At 38.4% G+C, this 18,918-nt stretch overlaps 1 protein-coding gene across 1 annotated transcript in view; it reads right to left on the reverse strand.

Annotated features, from left to right (window-relative positions):
• gabbr2 (gamma-aminobutyric acid (GABA) B receptor, 2) overlaps positions 1-18,918 on the reverse strand; it is a 419,830-nt gene that overhangs the window by 267,734 nt on the left and 133,178 nt on the right. The window contains exons 5-6 of the mRNA XM_060825690.1: positions 10,104-10,292; positions 9,579-9,815 (exon numbers count right to left, since the gene is read on the reverse strand). Coding sequence (XP_060681673.1) covers positions 9,579-9,815; positions 10,104-10,292 — 426 coding nt within the window. The remainder of the gene's footprint in view (positions 1-9,578; positions 9,816-10,103; positions 10,293-18,918) is intronic.

Raw genomic sequence — 18,918 nt, forward strand, 5'->3', positions numbered from 1 at the left:
AGGTGTCTGGTCCTGACAGACTTCCCTGCGACTTCTATAAGGAATTTATAAACATACTGTCAGGCTTGATGCTCAAAATGATTGTCTCCCACCATCTCTGAAAGAGGCCAATATTTTGCTTGTTCTTAAAAAAAGGGAAGGTCCCGGAGGAATGTGGTTGGTACAGGCCCACTTCACTCTTAAATGTTGACTTTAAAATCCTCTCTAAGATTCTTGCGTTAAGGCTAGAGACTGTGTCACCTTCTATTGTTAAAGAGAACCAGACGGGCTTCATAAAGGACCGTAGATCCTCCAATAATGTTAGGAGGTTGCTTAATGTCATTCAAGCGTATTAACACCAGTCCAATACAGGGATTGGTGTTTTCTCTAGATGCAGAGAAGGTATTTGACCACGTTGAGTGGACATACCTTTTTTATACTCTGGAGCGGTTTGACTGGGCGAAGTCTTTCTAAGATGGGTTAAGGTTCTCTACAGTGATCTTCTCTTTGTGTTCATCACCAATGGGGTACGATCAAGCAATTTTAACATTTTTAGGGTCAGCCGGCATGGCTGTCCCCTCTCACCACTGCTTTTTACATTGGGGATTGAACAATTGGTGGAGGCCATTTGTAGGGATCCTAATATATCAGCTCCCCCAGACTTGGGGTCAAAATTACAGAACATTTTGCTGTATGCGGACGATGTCCATTTTTTGTCAAATCCAGCAGTTTTGGTGCTTCGTCCAATACAATGCATCAGTGCATTTGGCGCCTTTTCAGGATACAAGATTAATCTTGCTAAATCAGAGGCTATGTCTATGGGTGGCCTTGAGGGTGAATATCGATTCCCATTTAAGTGGTCACGGGGGGGGGGGCGGTTTGTGTATTTGGGCATAGTCATTACTCCAGTTCTGGATTGGTTGTTCAAAGCTAATTTTGTTCAATTATTTGACAAAATCAAACAAGATCTTCAAAGATGGGAGGTGCTTTTGGTCTTGTGGTTGAATCAGATAGTGCTTATTAAGCTGAATATTCTCCTTGTTTGCTATATCCTATATGGATGCTCCCCCCGATTCTCAATAAACAAACACTCAAGCGACTGAACGGCTGGTTCCGCTCTTTAATTTGGCATTGTAAGTGGCCCTCATTAAATTAGCTAAACTGCAATTGCCTCACAGACTGGGAGGGAGTGGACATGCCTGGTTTTCAATCGGGGATGATAGATTCAGGATTCAAACATTGGGTTGCTAGGGGTGTGTCTTGCATTGGTGATTTATTTGAAGGAGACACAATGATGTCCTTTGATTAGTTAGCATGGAAATATGAGCTATCTAACAGGGATCTCTTCCACTTTTTTCAAATGGAAAAAAGACTACACTTCGACTGATTCCTACAAACCTGACATAGAGAGAAGGGTGCTCAGTGCTAAGAGTATACTTTCTGTCAGGACTTTATATCATCAATTGGGGGGTGCCCCCTCAGATGCCCCCCTTCGATCAACTCTGCAGGGTATGGGAGAGAGAGCTTGCCACTGAGGTCTCCTCAGAGGCATGGGAAGATATTTGGGAAAACGCAAGAAAGATATCAATTTGCAATAGACCCACACTTTACAGTTGAAGATTCTCGACAGGATCCACTTGGCTCCACTTGGATCCACAGGCACTCTAACTCATTGTCTCTGGTCCTGTGGTAGGCTTCAAACATACTGGAGCACTTAGGAGGGTGCAATGGAGAGGATTTTGGGTGTAAGGGTGGAGAAGGACCCAATCTCTCATTTTCTTGGTCTACCCAGTGTGTTCCCTGCAGACGTGTGCGAGAAAAATCCTCACTTTTTCAACATCCTCACTTTCTTTGCAAGAAAAAATATCTTGTTAGGTTGGGTATCTGAACTCTTCCCCACTCCCCCCTCCCTGGGCCTATTGGGTTGGCGGAAGATTGTTATGGAGCCTGTCCACTTCGATTTTCTCACAAGTACGGTACACCACAAAACAAAGAATTTTTATAAAACAAGGCAGCCCTTTTTTTGGAATACCTGGACACAGGTTTATCTGCCACACTAACAAGGGCTTTTATATAACTGAAACGATAGTGTTTTACGAGTCCAATATCTAGAAAGGAAGAACTGTGAATGTATGAGTGTCTTGTTTGGCTAAGCTGCTATTTATTAGCTTGTTGTTGATTATTATTTATTTAAATAGTTAACTGTTTTTTAATTTTTTAAAATATATATTTACACATTTGTACATGAGAGCGGGTTGGGTTTATTTTTGTGTTCTTTCATTGTATTGTTTTGAATTATATTGCTTTGTATTTGTTGCAATATTTTTAAAAAATCTATTTTTCAATAAAAATCTATTTTAAAGAAAACAGATTCTTAAATTCACATTTATTTACAATGGAACTTGATGAAAGGGAGAATAATAAGGATGGGCACTATTAGCTGTCCCGTTGTGTTGACAAAGATGAAGGGTGGATAAATTAACACAGATATATTGAAATCTCTGCATAGTGTCATCATATCAACAGCAATACTTTAGTCTAGAGGGCACAAAGTGAAGCAGAAAACTTACATAATTTCAAGACTGTTTCAATATTGTCTACATTATGCAAGGCATTACATTTAAAAGATGAACTGCTTGATGTGCTGCAGTCAGACATAACATTTCATGTGTTTCCTATCGTAGCATTGGAGGAAGATAACATTAATGAGCATAAGCACAAGCCTGCTACAACATCTCTTGTTCACAGAAAAACATTGCACTTAAAACACTCTCTCAAACACGACCACACATTACTCAAAAACTCTCCATGCTTCATTCAACACAGCATCAGACAGGTCAGTGTCTAGTGAAGCACTTAAATCCGCTCTTCATTTGCACCATAGCTATTAAACACTAAACCTGACTAAGGCAGGAAAATAAATCATCTTCAATAGAAAATATAAATCAGTGACAAAACAACTGTCCAAAATCCTGTGCTTCTATATGTCCAAACTAATGTCACAAGTAAAGATGGCGCCCGAAGAGTGGCAACTTCAACGTTTGTTGGGTCCAGGGTAGACAACAGCGCTGTAGTGGAGGAGGGATGGTGGTGAAGGCATCGATGATGAGGACTCTCTTTAAACTATATCTTTCAATTTTTCAAACTTTAAAAATGGCACTGGATCATTGTGTCAGTGGAAAAGTGTTTCACTGCATTTACTGTTTTTATTACTGTAAAATACATTTGATTATAAATCAATCATTCATACAGGTACTAGATCCTACCAATAGTTGTTGTGGACACTATTGAAAATTTACTGCATTATATTGGCACAAAGAGTATCATAAATAAAGCAGCCAAACATTATGCCAAATTTAAGATGTAAGAGTAAAACTGCAAGTTCTACATTGTGCTGTGTTAACAGAACAGGCATAGTTTAATCAGAATTCTCAAAATAGCAAACTAAAAGAAGTGACTTGTCAATTGTTGGCTAAATAGTGAAAACTAATTCAAATTGGCTGAATCTCAATCTACTTGGATATCAAGCTTGACTTAAAGAGAAGACTGCATATTACCTTTGAAATAGCTGTGATGGGGAAAAGACCATTGTTCACCTCCTCGTGGAAAGTGCCTTTGCAAACAAAGTCTAGAGATAAATGCAGTAATTTTGTTGAGGTATACCACAAGCTGGTTTGTTGGTGTAGAACTCTGTGCTGTGCCCTATGGGCTGTTCCCAGGAATGCACATCAAGTCAGTAGCTATGCACAGAAGACCATCAACATGGTGAAATATACTCTTTGATCTGCCTAAAACCTGTTGCGATTAAGAGTTGTCCTCTGCCTGATGTGCCACTCTGGCACATCCCAAAGGGCTAGGACTACAAGTTCAGGGGTGCATTGAAGTTTGGGATAGTTGCTGCATGAACACAGTGGGGATAGGTCACATTCAAAGGCCTTATAACCATTTACACTGATGGGATAGAAACTATAGACTATTTTATGCTGTATGTCTGACAAGGTATTCATTTGTAAACATCAAGACTATTGAATAATATTCAGGCACCTCAAAGTAGAGCATCATGCATAGCAAACATTTTTATCATAGTTCTAGCCATAATTTTCAACTGAAATATTTTGTCCTTGGGCTAAGATGCCTAATGTGCAGCATATATCATAACTTGTAAAAGCAATACAATTATTTTGAGGCACTTAAGAGTGAAACATGTTGTATGGAGACAAGTTGAATGTTATTGCAAATTCTAATTCTTAAGTGATGTTTTAGACTGTAAGAAATACGACAGGAGTAAATGATTTGGCCTGTCAAGCCTGCTCCAGCATTCAGTAGGATCATGGCTAATCTGACATTTTTCACATCCACTTTTCTTGACTTCCCCACTGATGAAGAATCAATCTATCTCATCCTTAAATATACACAAGGACTGTACTCTCACAAGGTGGCAAGGCGTTCCAAAGACTCTCAGCTCTCTGAGAAAAGAAATTACTTCTCATCACAGTATGTAATTGGCTCCTCATTATTCTGAGATTAAGACCTCTACTCCTAGATTCTCCCATTAGGGAAAATATCATCTCAGCATTCACTTTGTCAAGCCCCATAAGAATGTTTCAATGAGACCACCTTTTATTCTCCTAAGCTCTAGTGAACAGAATCCCAATCTGCTCGTAAGATATTTCTCTCCATACCCAGGATCATCTTAATGAACCTTCTCTGAACTGCCTCCAAATAAATATCTTTCCTTAAGTAGGATGAACAAACTACTTACTGTATTGCAGATATGGTCTCATCAGGACACTGTGTACTTGCAGTAGGACTTCCCTACTCTGAAACCAACCCCCTTGAAATAAGGGCCAACATTCCATTAACCTTCCTGATTACCTGCTTCATCTGTGAGCTAGCTTTTTGTATTTTGTGGACAAGTATCTCAAGACCCTTTGTGTTGCAACTTTCTGCAGATTTTCTCCATTTAAACAGTACACTTGTATTAATACTTTTGGAATGTACTCTTTAAAAAATTATGAATAAAATACGTATTGCAGAAAAAAAAATGCTGTATGAGTAGATGAACATACATTTGACCAGACAAAATAGAAATCTTCTCCAGTGATTCGCTCATTTTAATTTTCTTCATATCACTCCTGATAATAAAGGTATCATTCTATAGGCGCTCTTTATTACCTCTTTGAAATGGTGATTCTTCAAATGTGAGCAGACACAGTAATTAAAGGCAGGCTATTTAACAAGCCGATCCTTTTTTCATTGAGTTTTTGCAACCTGTAACCTTTAGTAATGATCATTGGATAATGTGGAGAAGAGGCCTATCTGATTCTAATCACCAATCAATACTTTTTTATTGAACGTAGAGGCTATTACCCTGAATAATATTTGCTAATGTAGAACCAGATGTTTTTTTCCCTATTTAATCATTCAAAGGGCTTGCGCTCAACAATATTTATTGTTGATCCCTAATTGATGCTGAGAGGGGTGATGGAACACCTTCCTGATTTGTTGCCGTAGAATGTCATGAAGATACAGTCACAGTGGTTTTAGGAAGGGGGTTTCAAAGTTTTAGCAGTAAAGTAATATATGTCAAATAAAGGACAGGTGTGGGGAACAAATCCTGGAAGTGGTGGTGTCGTCATGTGCCTACGAGAATTGTCTTTCTTCTAGGTCACTCGTTAGGGAAATGTTGTTAATGCAAACCTCATGGCTTTTCTTTCATAGAATACAAGCATGCAGGCAATGAGCAGTGTATTTACCACACAGCAATCAAGCAAGTACATTATATGATGCTTAACATGTTTTAAGCATTGCAGGACCAGATCCTTCATTTGTTGTTCCCATCACACAAATAGGCTACTTACTCACCAGCCTAAAAGATAGCCTGTCAATGAGAAAATAAAAATCTGCTAACCCTCTTATAGCTGTGTCTCAATATCAAAATTTACTTGGTTTTAAATTAGATCTGAATCAAAAAACATGACACCATAATTAATTAATTCATTGACAGAAACTTGATTTTGGTATTGACTGAGGACAAATTTTATTTGGAACACTGAAGCAATTTCTTAAATTTATCTAGCAAATGCAAATCTCTGGAGCAAAGCAATAAACACTTAATTTCCTGAGCTTAAGGCAAATAGTCTGTGATTTGTCGATAGAGAGGATATTCCTTGGTGTTGTACAGCAATGTTTGTGACTCTTGACAAATGCATAAGTCATTTGTGTAAAGGCCCCAAAAATGGGGAGTGGTGGTGCTAGCTTGTCCTAAAGCAGTTCAGCAATGACCATTCAATAAAGGTGCAGCACAAGATTTTAGGGAAAATTATTTTCCAAAATGAAGTGAAGGATGCTCCAGATGGTTCTATCCAGATGCTGCACTTTCATAACTGCAGAAAACTCATAGTTATTCCTTCTCACTCATCACAGCATTTCAACTATAGGTAATGTTAATGAATACTTGTTTTATTAACAACATATATATTGTTTTACAGATTTTAACTGAGGATTTGTACCTCTAACTGTACAGATGTTTCTGTAAAAGTGAAACTAAGTTTGCTTCTGGCTGTTTAGAATTTGGTGGACCTGTAACTCACTGCATCAATCTATTTCTGGCATTGTGCCACTATGTCTAAAAAGATGTTGGAAATGAAAATGTTAGAAATCACACAACACCAGTGTTATAGTCCAACAGATTTATTTGGAAGCACTCGCTTTTGGAGTGCTGCTTCTTCATCAAGTTGTTGTGGAAGTTTCATTTCCAAGTGATGGAAATGAAAATTTCAGCTTGCTGCCTTCCTGCTAAATCTGCCTGTCACAATTTGTCATGTCAAGGATGTGGCAAACAAAAAAAAAATCAATGTGGAGAGAAGTTGCATAGACATCAACGTCTAAGTCAACCTTTGAAAACTTGAAAAGTTGTTCCAAAAATGCATTGACTTATTATGTGCTAAGTATAATGAGTACATCAGTTTGTGTGTGATCATCATTTTAAAAGGTCTTCAGCCCCCAATGTCGGTCTGTCTTGAAATCAGGCATATCTTTACAACACAGTCATATTGTCTGTTTGATTCCTTGAACACAGGTAACTAAACGTGGTGTATAAAATATGCACTATTGGGATGAATAATTTAAAATAACTAACAATGTTTATGTAGTGTATCATGGCTGAAAAAGGAGGCTGACCTATATGCAAAAACAGCTTACACTTGCAATTCACAGTTTCCAATAGAGATTTACAAACATGATTGACTATGATCAAACCACCGTGTAATGAAATTACAAAACAACAAAAGAACAGCATCTGAACTGGAGCCAGATAAGGTCAAGGATCTTAAGTAACTGAACATTCTCAATCTCCCAGGTTTTGTTTTTAATGTTCAAGCAGACATTCTTTTGATGATACTGAAAATAAAAAAAAAGTGTTGATTTTAATCATCTAAAGAGTCTCCTATGATTCAACGATTGAATGGAATGGGCTTTTGAATGTTCAAATAAGCTGTGGAAATATCAGGCCTGATTTTAACTCCTGACACAGGCTCTAAGTAAGTTAACATGGATCTATCACTTTGCAGTTGGAGGAAGCTGAATTTGGACAGACTAGGGATTGACAAATAGTTGATTGTTTAATACATATAAATGCAAGGTAATGTAGCTGGGAAAGAAGAGATCAATAGTAATATCCAAGGAACAATAGTTAACTACAGGACACTGTGCAAGAGAGTGATCTACAGAGATAGCTCAAAGTTAAGAATCCAATGTATAGCAGAAGTAAGGAATCAAATAAGATCTCTGATGGTATAAGCAGAGTAATTCAGTACATTCCAAGAAGTGATCTGAGTTTTTATGAATCATGTGTTTGATCCTTCCTGTATTATTATGTACAATGTTGATTACTGTATTACATTCTGGCTTTGAAGAACAAAAACATAGGGGTAACTAAACGTATATCACAGATCCTGAATTTTAACTACTTTCTCTGTGTTGAAAACTGAAGACTAGTTGGCATGATTCTGTATTTTATTCTTATTGTGGACTTCTTTTTGATAACGAACAACACACAGGAAGAATGTGTCCCTTGTTCTAAATATGTTAATCAGGACTGATATTTTATGTTATTAAGGTCTGCTTGGCAATTTTAGTTGAGGGCCAGAGTGGAAGCAGTAGAAGTCACCCAGTGTGGAACAGAGCTTGATTAGTGTAAATTAAGTAATCAGTCTCATAGCTCAATAGGGCTCATTTATATTGTTCCTAGTATCCAGAAAGGTTTGTTAAATTCCATATTCAGTTTTCATAGCTCAATCGGGCTCATTTATATTGTTCCTAGTACCCAGAAAGGTTTGTTAAATTCCATATTCAGTTTTCATAGCTCAATCGGGCTCATTTATATTGTTCCTAGTACCCAGAAAGGTTTGTTAAATTCCATATTCAGTTTTCTAATCTGCGCTCTAGGAATCAGGAGTGTAACTTTTATTGAATGTACTTAATCAATTAACAAAATGCAACAGTCCTAAAATGCTGACAAAATGCAACAATTGGTAAATGAGAGACTTCTCGGAGTGCGTATATCTCCCTTAATAGCAAAATTCAATAGATTATCTATCATGAATTGAATTGAATGTGTCAGATACTACTGTATTTCTAAAGTGCAGTGCATGCCTAATATTTTAACAACACATCAAACAAAAGGCTGTAGGGATCAATACTTGGAAGTTTTTCAACATAATTACAAAATAGCATGTGACTGAAAGTTTGTTATTTAATTTCCACAACAAGATCAGTAAACATTTCAGCATGTGTTGTAATCGGACAAACAAAGAAGATGATGCCGATCCCAAACTTTCCTCAAATTCAAACATTTGAGTCAACCATTTCTAAATTCTCAATCTACAAGTTAATAAAATATGCAGAAGCACCAATTTAAAAAAAAGTTTCAATCAGTTTCAAATCTTTCCGACATTTGCTCTGGAAATTCATACTAACTTTTCAAGTTTTTGACAGTAAATCCCGAGATGCAAGGCTGTTAACTTTGAGGTTACTTCTACCAGTATAATTGAAATTCATCACATTAAATGGTTATTTTCTGGTCACAGACATATCCTCTCCAATTCCACTAAGTGTATTTGCAATTCACCAACCAAATCAGATGTTTGCCTTTAGTACATATCTCAATTTTTATTCATAGTGCATGGTCAATTCATTGAACTGTGAGGGCCTTTAACATTTTGCATAGCCACTATTTAGAGACCTGTCCTTCAGGGTGCGATACATTCATGAGGGAACATTGTCCATGATAAGGTTTCCATTTGATAACACAGTGACAGAAAACATACTCTGCTTATATCTTCCCTGTTTTATTTTGAATACATGAATGTGAGTGGAAGAGAGGCATACAGGTTCCATAAGTGAAGACAGATTTAATATGGAAGGGCAAAATGTGGAGTGCAGGTTTGGAGGGTTGAAGGACCTGTACCTGTGCTGTATTCTTTTTTCTTTTTATCATGAGAAATAAGCATTTCAACCTATCAAAATTCTCCAAATATTATTGAATAAAATATACATGAATAGTTCAAAGGAAAACAGTTAAAGATGACAATACTCACAGTCACCCCAAAGAAGTTGGTTTCGTTCATGGAATCAAGGAAGATCTGACCAAGGTCTTTGTTCACATAATTGAAGTCGCGGATAGTTTGTGGATCGCCAAGGCGTTTCAAACTATCCATTGCTCGTTGTAATGTTGTAGCAATGACCCAGATTCCATCGTATGCAAATCCATGAAATTTGCTATACTCAGCACTACCTCTCATTTTATTGTACTCTTGCTTGTACTGTTGAGGTGTCTGCAGGAGATTATGAGAAGTTTAGAAAAACAGAATTAGGGTTTCAAAAAAAAGACAGTGAACTATACAGTTATTTTGTCAGTTCATCTATCTCTGCCACATTTTTGTCATTCAATGTTTCCCCCTCCTCATCCCCAGAGTAGTATAGCCAGTGTTGACAGAAGGAAATGTATACTGGCACAGATTCTTGTTGATGAAGTTAATATTCTTGGTGCTTGTGGCTTATTTCTTATTCACCCACATATTAGTATAACAATTCTAAATATTCATTAAAAGATCCATACTCACCAGCCCAGATATCGTCTTGATTTCTTTTGTACTAAGTGGCTCAAAATCCACAGCTACATATCCTTCCATGGCAGTGAGAAGATGTTTTTCATTGCAATAAATAGAAGCAATTGGTTTCCACCAGTTTAGCTGATACCAGCCTGGGATAATCCACTGGTATTTAATTCCATACATATTCTCATTGTAGGCCTAATAATAAAGCACAAACCAACACAATTGATTGTACTAAAGACTGAAGACGGAATTTTAAATATCTTCATTGGAGCAAGGCTGACTAATCAGAGATCTTTTACCCGCATTTAAAATTTTCAGGAGGTTTGATAGGGTAGACTGGATATTCTCCAACATAAACATCTGGCACCTCTTTCCCAGTAAAACAATTGGGCCCTCCTTTCATTGCTAACAGCCAACCAACTCAGGCTTGCTTTCAGGTAAGCATCAGAACAGATCTCATAGAATCATAGAATGAATCATAGAATTTAGCAAAGAAAACTTACATAGACTCAAGACAGATCACCTACCTTTTACACATATTTTTTGCTAAAATTGTTGGCAGGAGAATACAAAAAAGGTAATGAAAAAGGCGGATTGATATAAAAAGAATAAATCAGGGGAAAAAATTTCCAGTTATTTGCACGCTTAACGGCTCTGTGGTGCAATGGTAGTGTCCCTGCCTTACAGTCAGGAGGCTGGGGTTCAAGTCCCACCTGTTTCAGATGAGTGCCATAACACATCTGGGCAGGTTGATTAAAAATATCTATCAGGCCCTTGTGGGCATTTGTGACATAATGATATTGTCCCTATCTCTGATCCAGGAGGCCTATCTTCAAATCTCACTGCTTCAAAGGCATGTACTAAAAGTCCTTAATCGGTTGATTATAAAATATCCTTCAGGGCTCTTGTGTAGCGCAGTAGCAGTGTCTCTACCTCTGGACCATGACATCTGGGCACAAGACCCACCTGTGCAACAGTTGTGTAATAGCATTTCATAGCAGGTTGATTAAGAAAATATAATATCAGGGTGCTTGGGGGGGGGGGGCTCTTGGGAAGGCTCGTCTATTGCAGTAGCATTGTCCTTACCTCTGGACCAGGAGATACTGGTTCAAGTCCTACCTGTACCAGAAGTGTGTCATAACATTGCAGAACAGGTTGAATTTTAAAACAAAATCTATAAATGAAATACTATTCAGAATTTTCATATCTCTGGCTCTTGTTGTGTAGTAGATGTGTCCCTACCTCTAGACAAGGGGGCCTGGGTTCAAATCCCTCCTGCTCAAAATAACATTCCTGAACAGGTTCATTGGAAACTATCTGTAATATATTAGGATCTCAATTAGGATAATTGGGAGGATTACTTTAACACAGTTAAGGTAGAGATTGTCAGTGAGAAAGGAGGTTGGAAGGGAAATCAGAAGGCATTGTAATAATTAGGGAGGAAATAGATACATATTGAGAATGAAAAATGGATAAAGTACAGGAAAAAGGCAAAGAGATGGAACAAACTGTACAAGTTTTATCAAGTAGTATTGTAGACAAAGCAGGTTATAGATCTCCTTATGTCATACTGCACTGACATTTCACATTGGCAAATCAAATTCTAACACAATAGAATTTTATTTTTCCTGTTTTTTCTAAGAGTTCATTATTTATACCCAAAATGCATTAGCAAATAAACCCTAAAGTTATTTTTTGTCTCTTGTCAGGTTCATAGCTAATGACTACGTTCAGCGGAATGTTGCCAATCATGGAGTAGTTGTGATTAAATTGGTTACACATTCTTTTGAGCAGAAATATGAGTTACTTAACTAGTATAAAACTAACGACTGTGATTTTCTTGACACAGCCTGCAAACTGGAAGGGATATTCACTGCTAGTAAAATTATACATTTTCTGATTTACTATGCAGCATGTTACTTTCTTCTTGTAAATATTTGCAACCCTCATCCAATTCCCTTCGAATAGTTTGCAGTTCACCCTTGATGGGATTTGAGAACTCAATACTATTAACAGCTTTCTGTTCAACTACCCATAAAAGCCCTCAAGGGAATCCCCAATTAAGCCTTCAATGAAATCCCACACATCGAAATCAATATAGTCAAGGCTGACTTGTCAGCTGTTTAGTTTCTTCACGTGAATCATGCATTGATTACTCTCATTAGTATGTATGTAAATTAATACTTAGACATGGCTTCTTCCATTTTCATATAAAGACTGATTTATCAATGAACTTACTACTAAAAAGTTATTTATTTTTAAATCGAGAGAATAAGCATAAACAGGCCAATTGGGTCTCCTCCACCATTCAATCATGCTGATCGGTTTTTCAACCCCATTTTCCCACTTTCTCCCTTTAACTTTTGATCCCCTTGACAATCAAGAACGTATCTATCTCTGTTTTAAATATACTCAATTACTTCGCCTCCACAGCCTTCTGTGGCAATGAATTCTACAGACTCATCACTCTCTGGCAGAAGACATTTCTCCTTATTCTCCATTCTAAAAGGTCTTCCCTTTATTCCATGGCTGTGCCCTCAGGTGCTCGACTCTCCTGCCTAGGGAAACATTTTCCCAACATCCACTCTGTCGAAGCTGGTCAATATTCTGAATGTTTCAATCAGATTCCATCCCCTCCCCCTCCCATCCTTCTAAACTCCATCAAGTACAGTCCCAGAGTCCTTAAATGTTCTTCACATGTGAAGTTTTTCATTCCTGGGGTCATTCTTGTGAACCTCCTCTGGACCTATTCCAGGGCCAGCACATCTTTCCTTAGATTTGGTGCTCAAAGTTGCTTAGAATACTCTAAATGTGGTTGGACCAGACACTAATAAATCCTCAGAAGTGCATACCAGCTTTTATATTCTCTTGAGATAAATGGCAACATTTTATTTGCCTTCTGAACTACCAACCCAACCAGCAAGATTATCTTAAGAGAAAGCCAGAGTAGGACTCCCAAATCCCTTTACACTTCCAATTTCTGAATTTTCTCCCTATTTAGAAAATAGTCCATGCCTCTATTCTTCCTATCAAAGTGCATGACCTCACACTTTTCTCCATTGCCTTTCATCTGTCACTTCCTTCCCCACTCTACTAAGCTGTCTAAATCTTTCTGCAGCCTCCCCACTTCCTCAATACTCCCTGCCCCTCCACCTATCTTTGTATCATCTGCAAACTTAGCCAGAATGCACCCAGTTCCTTCACCAGGATCATTATTGTATAGTATGAAAAGTTGTGGCCCCAACATGGACCCTTGTAGAACAACACTAGTCATTGGCTTCCATCGTGAGAAAGACCCTTTTATCCCCACTCTCTGCTTTCTGCCAGAGAGCCAATTTTCTATCCATGCTAGTACCTGGCCTCTAACACCATGGGCCCTTATCTTACTCAGCAGCCTCCTGTGCAGCACCTTATCAAAGTCCTTCTGAAGCCCAAATAGATAACATTCATTGACTCTCCTTGGCCTAACCTGCTCATTAATTCCTCAAAGGTTTCTAACAGATTTGTCAGACATGGTTTTCCCTTGAGGAAACCATGCTGACTTTGCTCTATTTTACTACGCACTTCCAAGTATTCAGAAATACGGTGGACTCCAAAATCTTACCAGCTAACAGTCCGATTCTGAAATGCCTACCCCCATTCCCGGCAGCCTCAATTTTTGTAAGTGGTAATGATAGTACCCTCAATTTCTGAACTGGCCAGATCCATTGTGGGGATAGACATCTCCTCGCCTCCTACAATTTTTGCACCATCAGACCAGCTTCTTCCTGACTACCGATTCAAGTTGGGAAAATTTCGGAAAGATAAGACCAAAACGCCCCCAATCACTCTGCACGACCCCTTATAATTTCCATAATAAATCAATGCTAAATTACACCACTTCCATTCCTGTTCATCTAATGTACATGGTGTACATAAACACTGAATCATATGATCACAATAGCGAGTGTGAAACTGCTGAGAGGAGAAATACAGTACCCACTCATTCAGTAATTATTGTGGGAGAGTGCGGACCCAATAAAAGTAAAAGTTTGATTGTGATTCTGTTTTGTCAGGTGGAGTGGAAAGTTGACATTGCTTGATTGACATTTTTATGTGCTTATAATAAGTTTATTTTCCCTGTGGTCTTTTTTGTCAAGGTCCCAATATTTATTTGAATAAGATTAAAATACATGAACATCCGGACGCCTCTGTTATTAACAATTTAATAGGCTGTTTGATGGACATTTTTATTTGGATGTAGGAATAGTGGTGATATCTCCAAATCAAATTTCTGTATGTGTATTTTTGTTTCAGTTCCTTGCTTTTCATCAGTGAAAACAGGCTGCTATGTATTAAGTGATTGAGTCACACACAGAGGAGAAGTCACTACAGGTTTTCCACAGCTTCAGGTAGTATCTGTGGAGAGAAACAAAGTTAACGGTTCAGGAGCAATGACTTTGAAACACTAGCTTTGTTTCTCTTCGTGGATGGTGCCTAATCTGAAAAATCCCAATATTTCTGTTTTTATTTTAGATTTCCAGAACAGATAGCATATTAGTGGTGCGTAAATAGCTTTGTTTATACTATTGGGAGTATTGGCTTCACAAGTTGGATGGTGGCAGTCACTGGAGCTTCAGCTGATTGTTTTGCCTTGGATTAACACCAGGATTTTCATCAAGAGTTGACATTAAGTTGCACTGAAGGGTATCATGCTTGGTCCATCCGAAGACTAGTGACCGTCCTGATTTCTGTCAGAAAAGTGCTGTACATAACATTGATGGAAGGTGGTTGGTTGATGTCTGTCATGATGCACCAGTGCTATGGTGATAATGCACAAGTTGTGTATTCTTTCTGACTGTTTGCTGATTACACTAGATATTCAATAATAAGACAAAACAAAGATGGTGGAAATCTGAAACAAAAATTGCTAGAGAAACTGAAGGGTCACTGGACTCAAAACATTAACTCTGGCTTCTCTCTCCACAGATTCTGCCAGACCTGCTGAGTTTCTTCAACAATTTCTGCTTTTGATTCCAATGGCAAAGATTGCTTACTTTGCAGTTTAGAAAAATGAGATCAGTTTGCACAGAATTCCCTTCACTAAGCTCTTTAAGTTGTCTTGATTTGTCTTTGCCATTGTATTTCAAGAGATTGTTAGTGCAGCTTACTATTTGCAGACAACCATTTTTACTTGGCTACTAACACATAATAAACATTTTACTGGTAATTTCAAAGGGCACAGGCAGTATCTGCAATAGGAGTGAATGGGGCAATGTTAATAGGGTGGCAAAATTGATCTAGAATTATGAAAGGTAGCAAGGACCTCATAAATTCAAAACTGAGTCAAAATCCTGGAATTCCCTCCCTCCCCCCACCCATTGACATTGGGGGTCAATCCAAAGTAAGTGGACTGCAGCGATTCCGTCACACACATGCACATACTCTCCCTCACCCTCACACACACAAACACATACATATATGGGGTGAATTTGCATGTGCAGATTTATATTTGTAGATACATTCTATTTTATTCAAAAAGCACAGTATGTAGGCAGTCAGTTCATGTGACATTTTATATATCCCTACTTTGGAAATAGAACTGATCTGACTTAAGTTTGGTAGGCAAACAGACTCTAACCTCATACCTTTAATGCATTGTCTGAGCTGAGATGTCACTCTTTTTTTTATAAAACCTTAAGTAATCTCAGGAATGTGACTTGAAAGAAGTTCTGGGATTTACATATTAATGAATCTAAACTGCAATCCATTCTAAGTGATTAAAACGAAACAATGGGTTTGTTCAATACATTGTATCAGTTCCATGATACTTTGATCTTTTAGTATAAGTTTTGCGTCCTATGATCCTGCATTCCCCCATCCCAGCCGCCTCTTGAAGGAATATTATTGTGTGATTTTTAATGTGGTTCAAAAAGGCAGCTCACTACCAACTTCTCAAGTGCAACTAGGGGCAGGTTACAATTGTTAGCCAGCCAACAACGACCACTTCCTACAAATGAACTTTTAAAAAATGGCAATGTAAAAAGTCAGAGGAACCACAAAAACAAGGATTTTCACCTCCTTAGAAGTTGATAGAGGTAGAGTTTTGAATAGTTTAAAGGTGGTGAGAGATAGATACCTGTCATGAATCCATGACAGATATCTCCCTGATGAACTGAACATTTTCAAGGTGTGCAGATCCCCCATCCTTGACTCCAACAATTTCCCCACCATATTTCTCTCATCCTCTTAAAAAGTGGAATAACATGTGCAATTTTTCAATCCAGAGGGATGACCCCTGTATCTAAGATACTCTGACAGGTTTCAGTTATCGCACTTATAATGTTCTCTCCTACCTCCTTTAATACCCTTGGATGGAAATGATTAGGTCCTGAGGATTTATCACTTTTTAATTTCATTAATTACCTCATTACCAATGTTTTATTTCCATTAATTTCATTTAGACTTTGTGCCTGAATCCTTGTGACTTCAGGTAGGCTATCCATCTTTGCTACTATAAATAATGAGGAAAAGTAATTATTCAATGTATCTGCCATATTTTCCCAGTTTACTAGGGACACAGTCTCTGCCCCATCTCATTAATGTTGGCCTTACCTAAACTTACTAGCTGATCCGTGCTTTTCATTGTAAAACGCTCCATTCAACTCAATTGTGTTATTATCACTATTTAGATAAGGAGTAAGAGTCGGCTACTCAGCTCTTTGAGTATTCTCTGCTATTTAAGAAGATCTTGACTGATCAGAATTTAAATTCAACTCTACGATCCTGCATGCTCCCAATAATCTTTCATCCTCTTGGTAATCAAGAATCTATCTACCTCTGCCTTAAAAATATTTTAAAATTTTGCATTCACTGCCTTTTAAGAAAATTCCAAATATTCTCAGTCCTATGAGAAAAAAAAACTTGCCTCATGTCTGATTTAAAACTGAGACCCTTATTTCCAAACTATGTTCATCCTAGAGCTCTGTGGGAAGCTAGGGAAGTAATTGCTGGGTCTTTTGCTGAGGTATTTATATCAATCGATAGACACAGGTGAGGTACTGGAAGACTGGAGGTTGTCTAATGTGGTGCCACTGTTTAAGAAGGATGGTAAGGACAAGCCAGGGAACTATAGACCAGTGAGTCTGAAGTTGGTGTTGGGCAAGTTGTTGGAGGGAATCCTGAGGGACAGGATGTACATGTATTTGGAAAGGTAAGGACTGATTAGAGATAGTCAACATGGCTTTGTGCATGGGAAATCATGTCTCACAAACGTTTGAGTTTTTTGAAGAAGTAACAAAGGGGATTGATTAGGGCAGAGCAATAGATGTGATCTATATGGACTTCAGTAAGGCGTTCGACAAGGTTCCCCATGGGAAACCAGTGAACAAGGTTAGATCTCATGGAATACAGGGTGAACTAGCCATTTGGATACGGGACTGGATCAAAGGTAGAGGACAGAGGGTGGTGGTGAAGGGCTGTTTTTCAGACTGGAGGCCTGTGACCAGTGAAGTGCCACAAGGATCAGTGCTGGGTCCACTACTTTTTGTCATTTATATGAATGATTTGGATGTGAGCATAAGAGGTACAGTTAGTAAGTTTGCAGATGACACCAAAATTGGAGGTGCAGTGGACAGCGAAGAAGGATATCTCAGATTACAACAGGATCTTGATCAGATGAGCCAGTGGGCTGAGAAGTGGCAGATGGTGTTTAATTCAGATAAATGCGAGGTGCTACATTTTGGGAAAGCAAATCTTAGCAGGAGTTATACACTTAATGGTAAGGTCCTAGGGAGTGTTGCTGAACAAAGAAACCTTAGAGAAGAGGTTCATAGTTCCTTGAAAGTGGAGTCACAAGTAGATAGGATAGTGAAGAAGGCATTTGGTATGCTTTCCTTTATTGGTCAGAGTATTGAGTACAGGATTTGGAAGGTCATATTGCAGCTGTACAGGACATTGGTTAGGACACTTTTGGAATAGTGTGTGCAATTCTGGTCTCCTTCCTATTGGAAAGATGTTGTGAACTGAAAGGGTTCAGAAAAGATTTACAAGGATGTTGCCAGGGTTGGAGGATATGAGCAACAGGGAGAGGCTGAACAAGCAGCCTCTGTTTTCCCTGGAGCATAGGAGGCTGAGAGGTAACAAAATTATGAGGGGCATGGATAGGATAAATAGACAAAGTATTTTCTCTGGGGTGGGCGAGTCCAGAACTAGAGGGCATAGGTTTCGACTGAGAGAGGAAAGATCTAAAAGAGTCCTAAGGGACAACTTTTTCGTGCAGAGGGTGGTACATGTATGGAATGAGTTGCCAGGGGAAGTGGTTGAGGCTGGTATAATTATAACATTTAAAAGGCATTTGGATGGGTACATGAATAGGAAGGGTTTGGAGGGATATGGGCTGGATGCTGGCAGGTGGGACTAGCTTGGGTTGGGATATCTGGTCGGTGTGGACGGGTTGGACCAGAAGGTCTATTTCCGTGCTGTATGTGTCTACGACTCTATGACCTATGACCCCTAGTTCTAGATTCTCCCTCAAGGGGAAACGTCCTTCCCACATCCACACAGTCAAGACTCTTCAGGGTCTGTTAAGTTACTTCTGACACTTCCAAACTGTAAAGTATAAAGGCTTAACCTGTCTGGTCTTTGTCATGGGCACTCATTCCAAATATTAGTCCAGCAAATCTCTGAACTGTTTTCTCTGCATTATCATCCTTCTGTACAGTGACCAGTTTTGCACACAGTACCTTGGGTGCCATCTCATCAACACCCTGTATAACTGAAGCATAATGGGCTTTACTCTTGCATTCAGTCCCCCTCACAATAAGACATAACCTTCCATCAG

This window comes from Hemiscyllium ocellatum, chromosome 5 (genome assembly GCF_020745735.1).
Source record: "Hemiscyllium ocellatum isolate sHemOce1 chromosome 5, sHemOce1.pat.X.cur, whole genome shotgun sequence".
Classification (NCBI taxonomy): Eukaryota; Metazoa; Chordata; class Chondrichthyes; order Orectolobiformes; family Hemiscylliidae; genus Hemiscyllium; species Hemiscyllium ocellatum.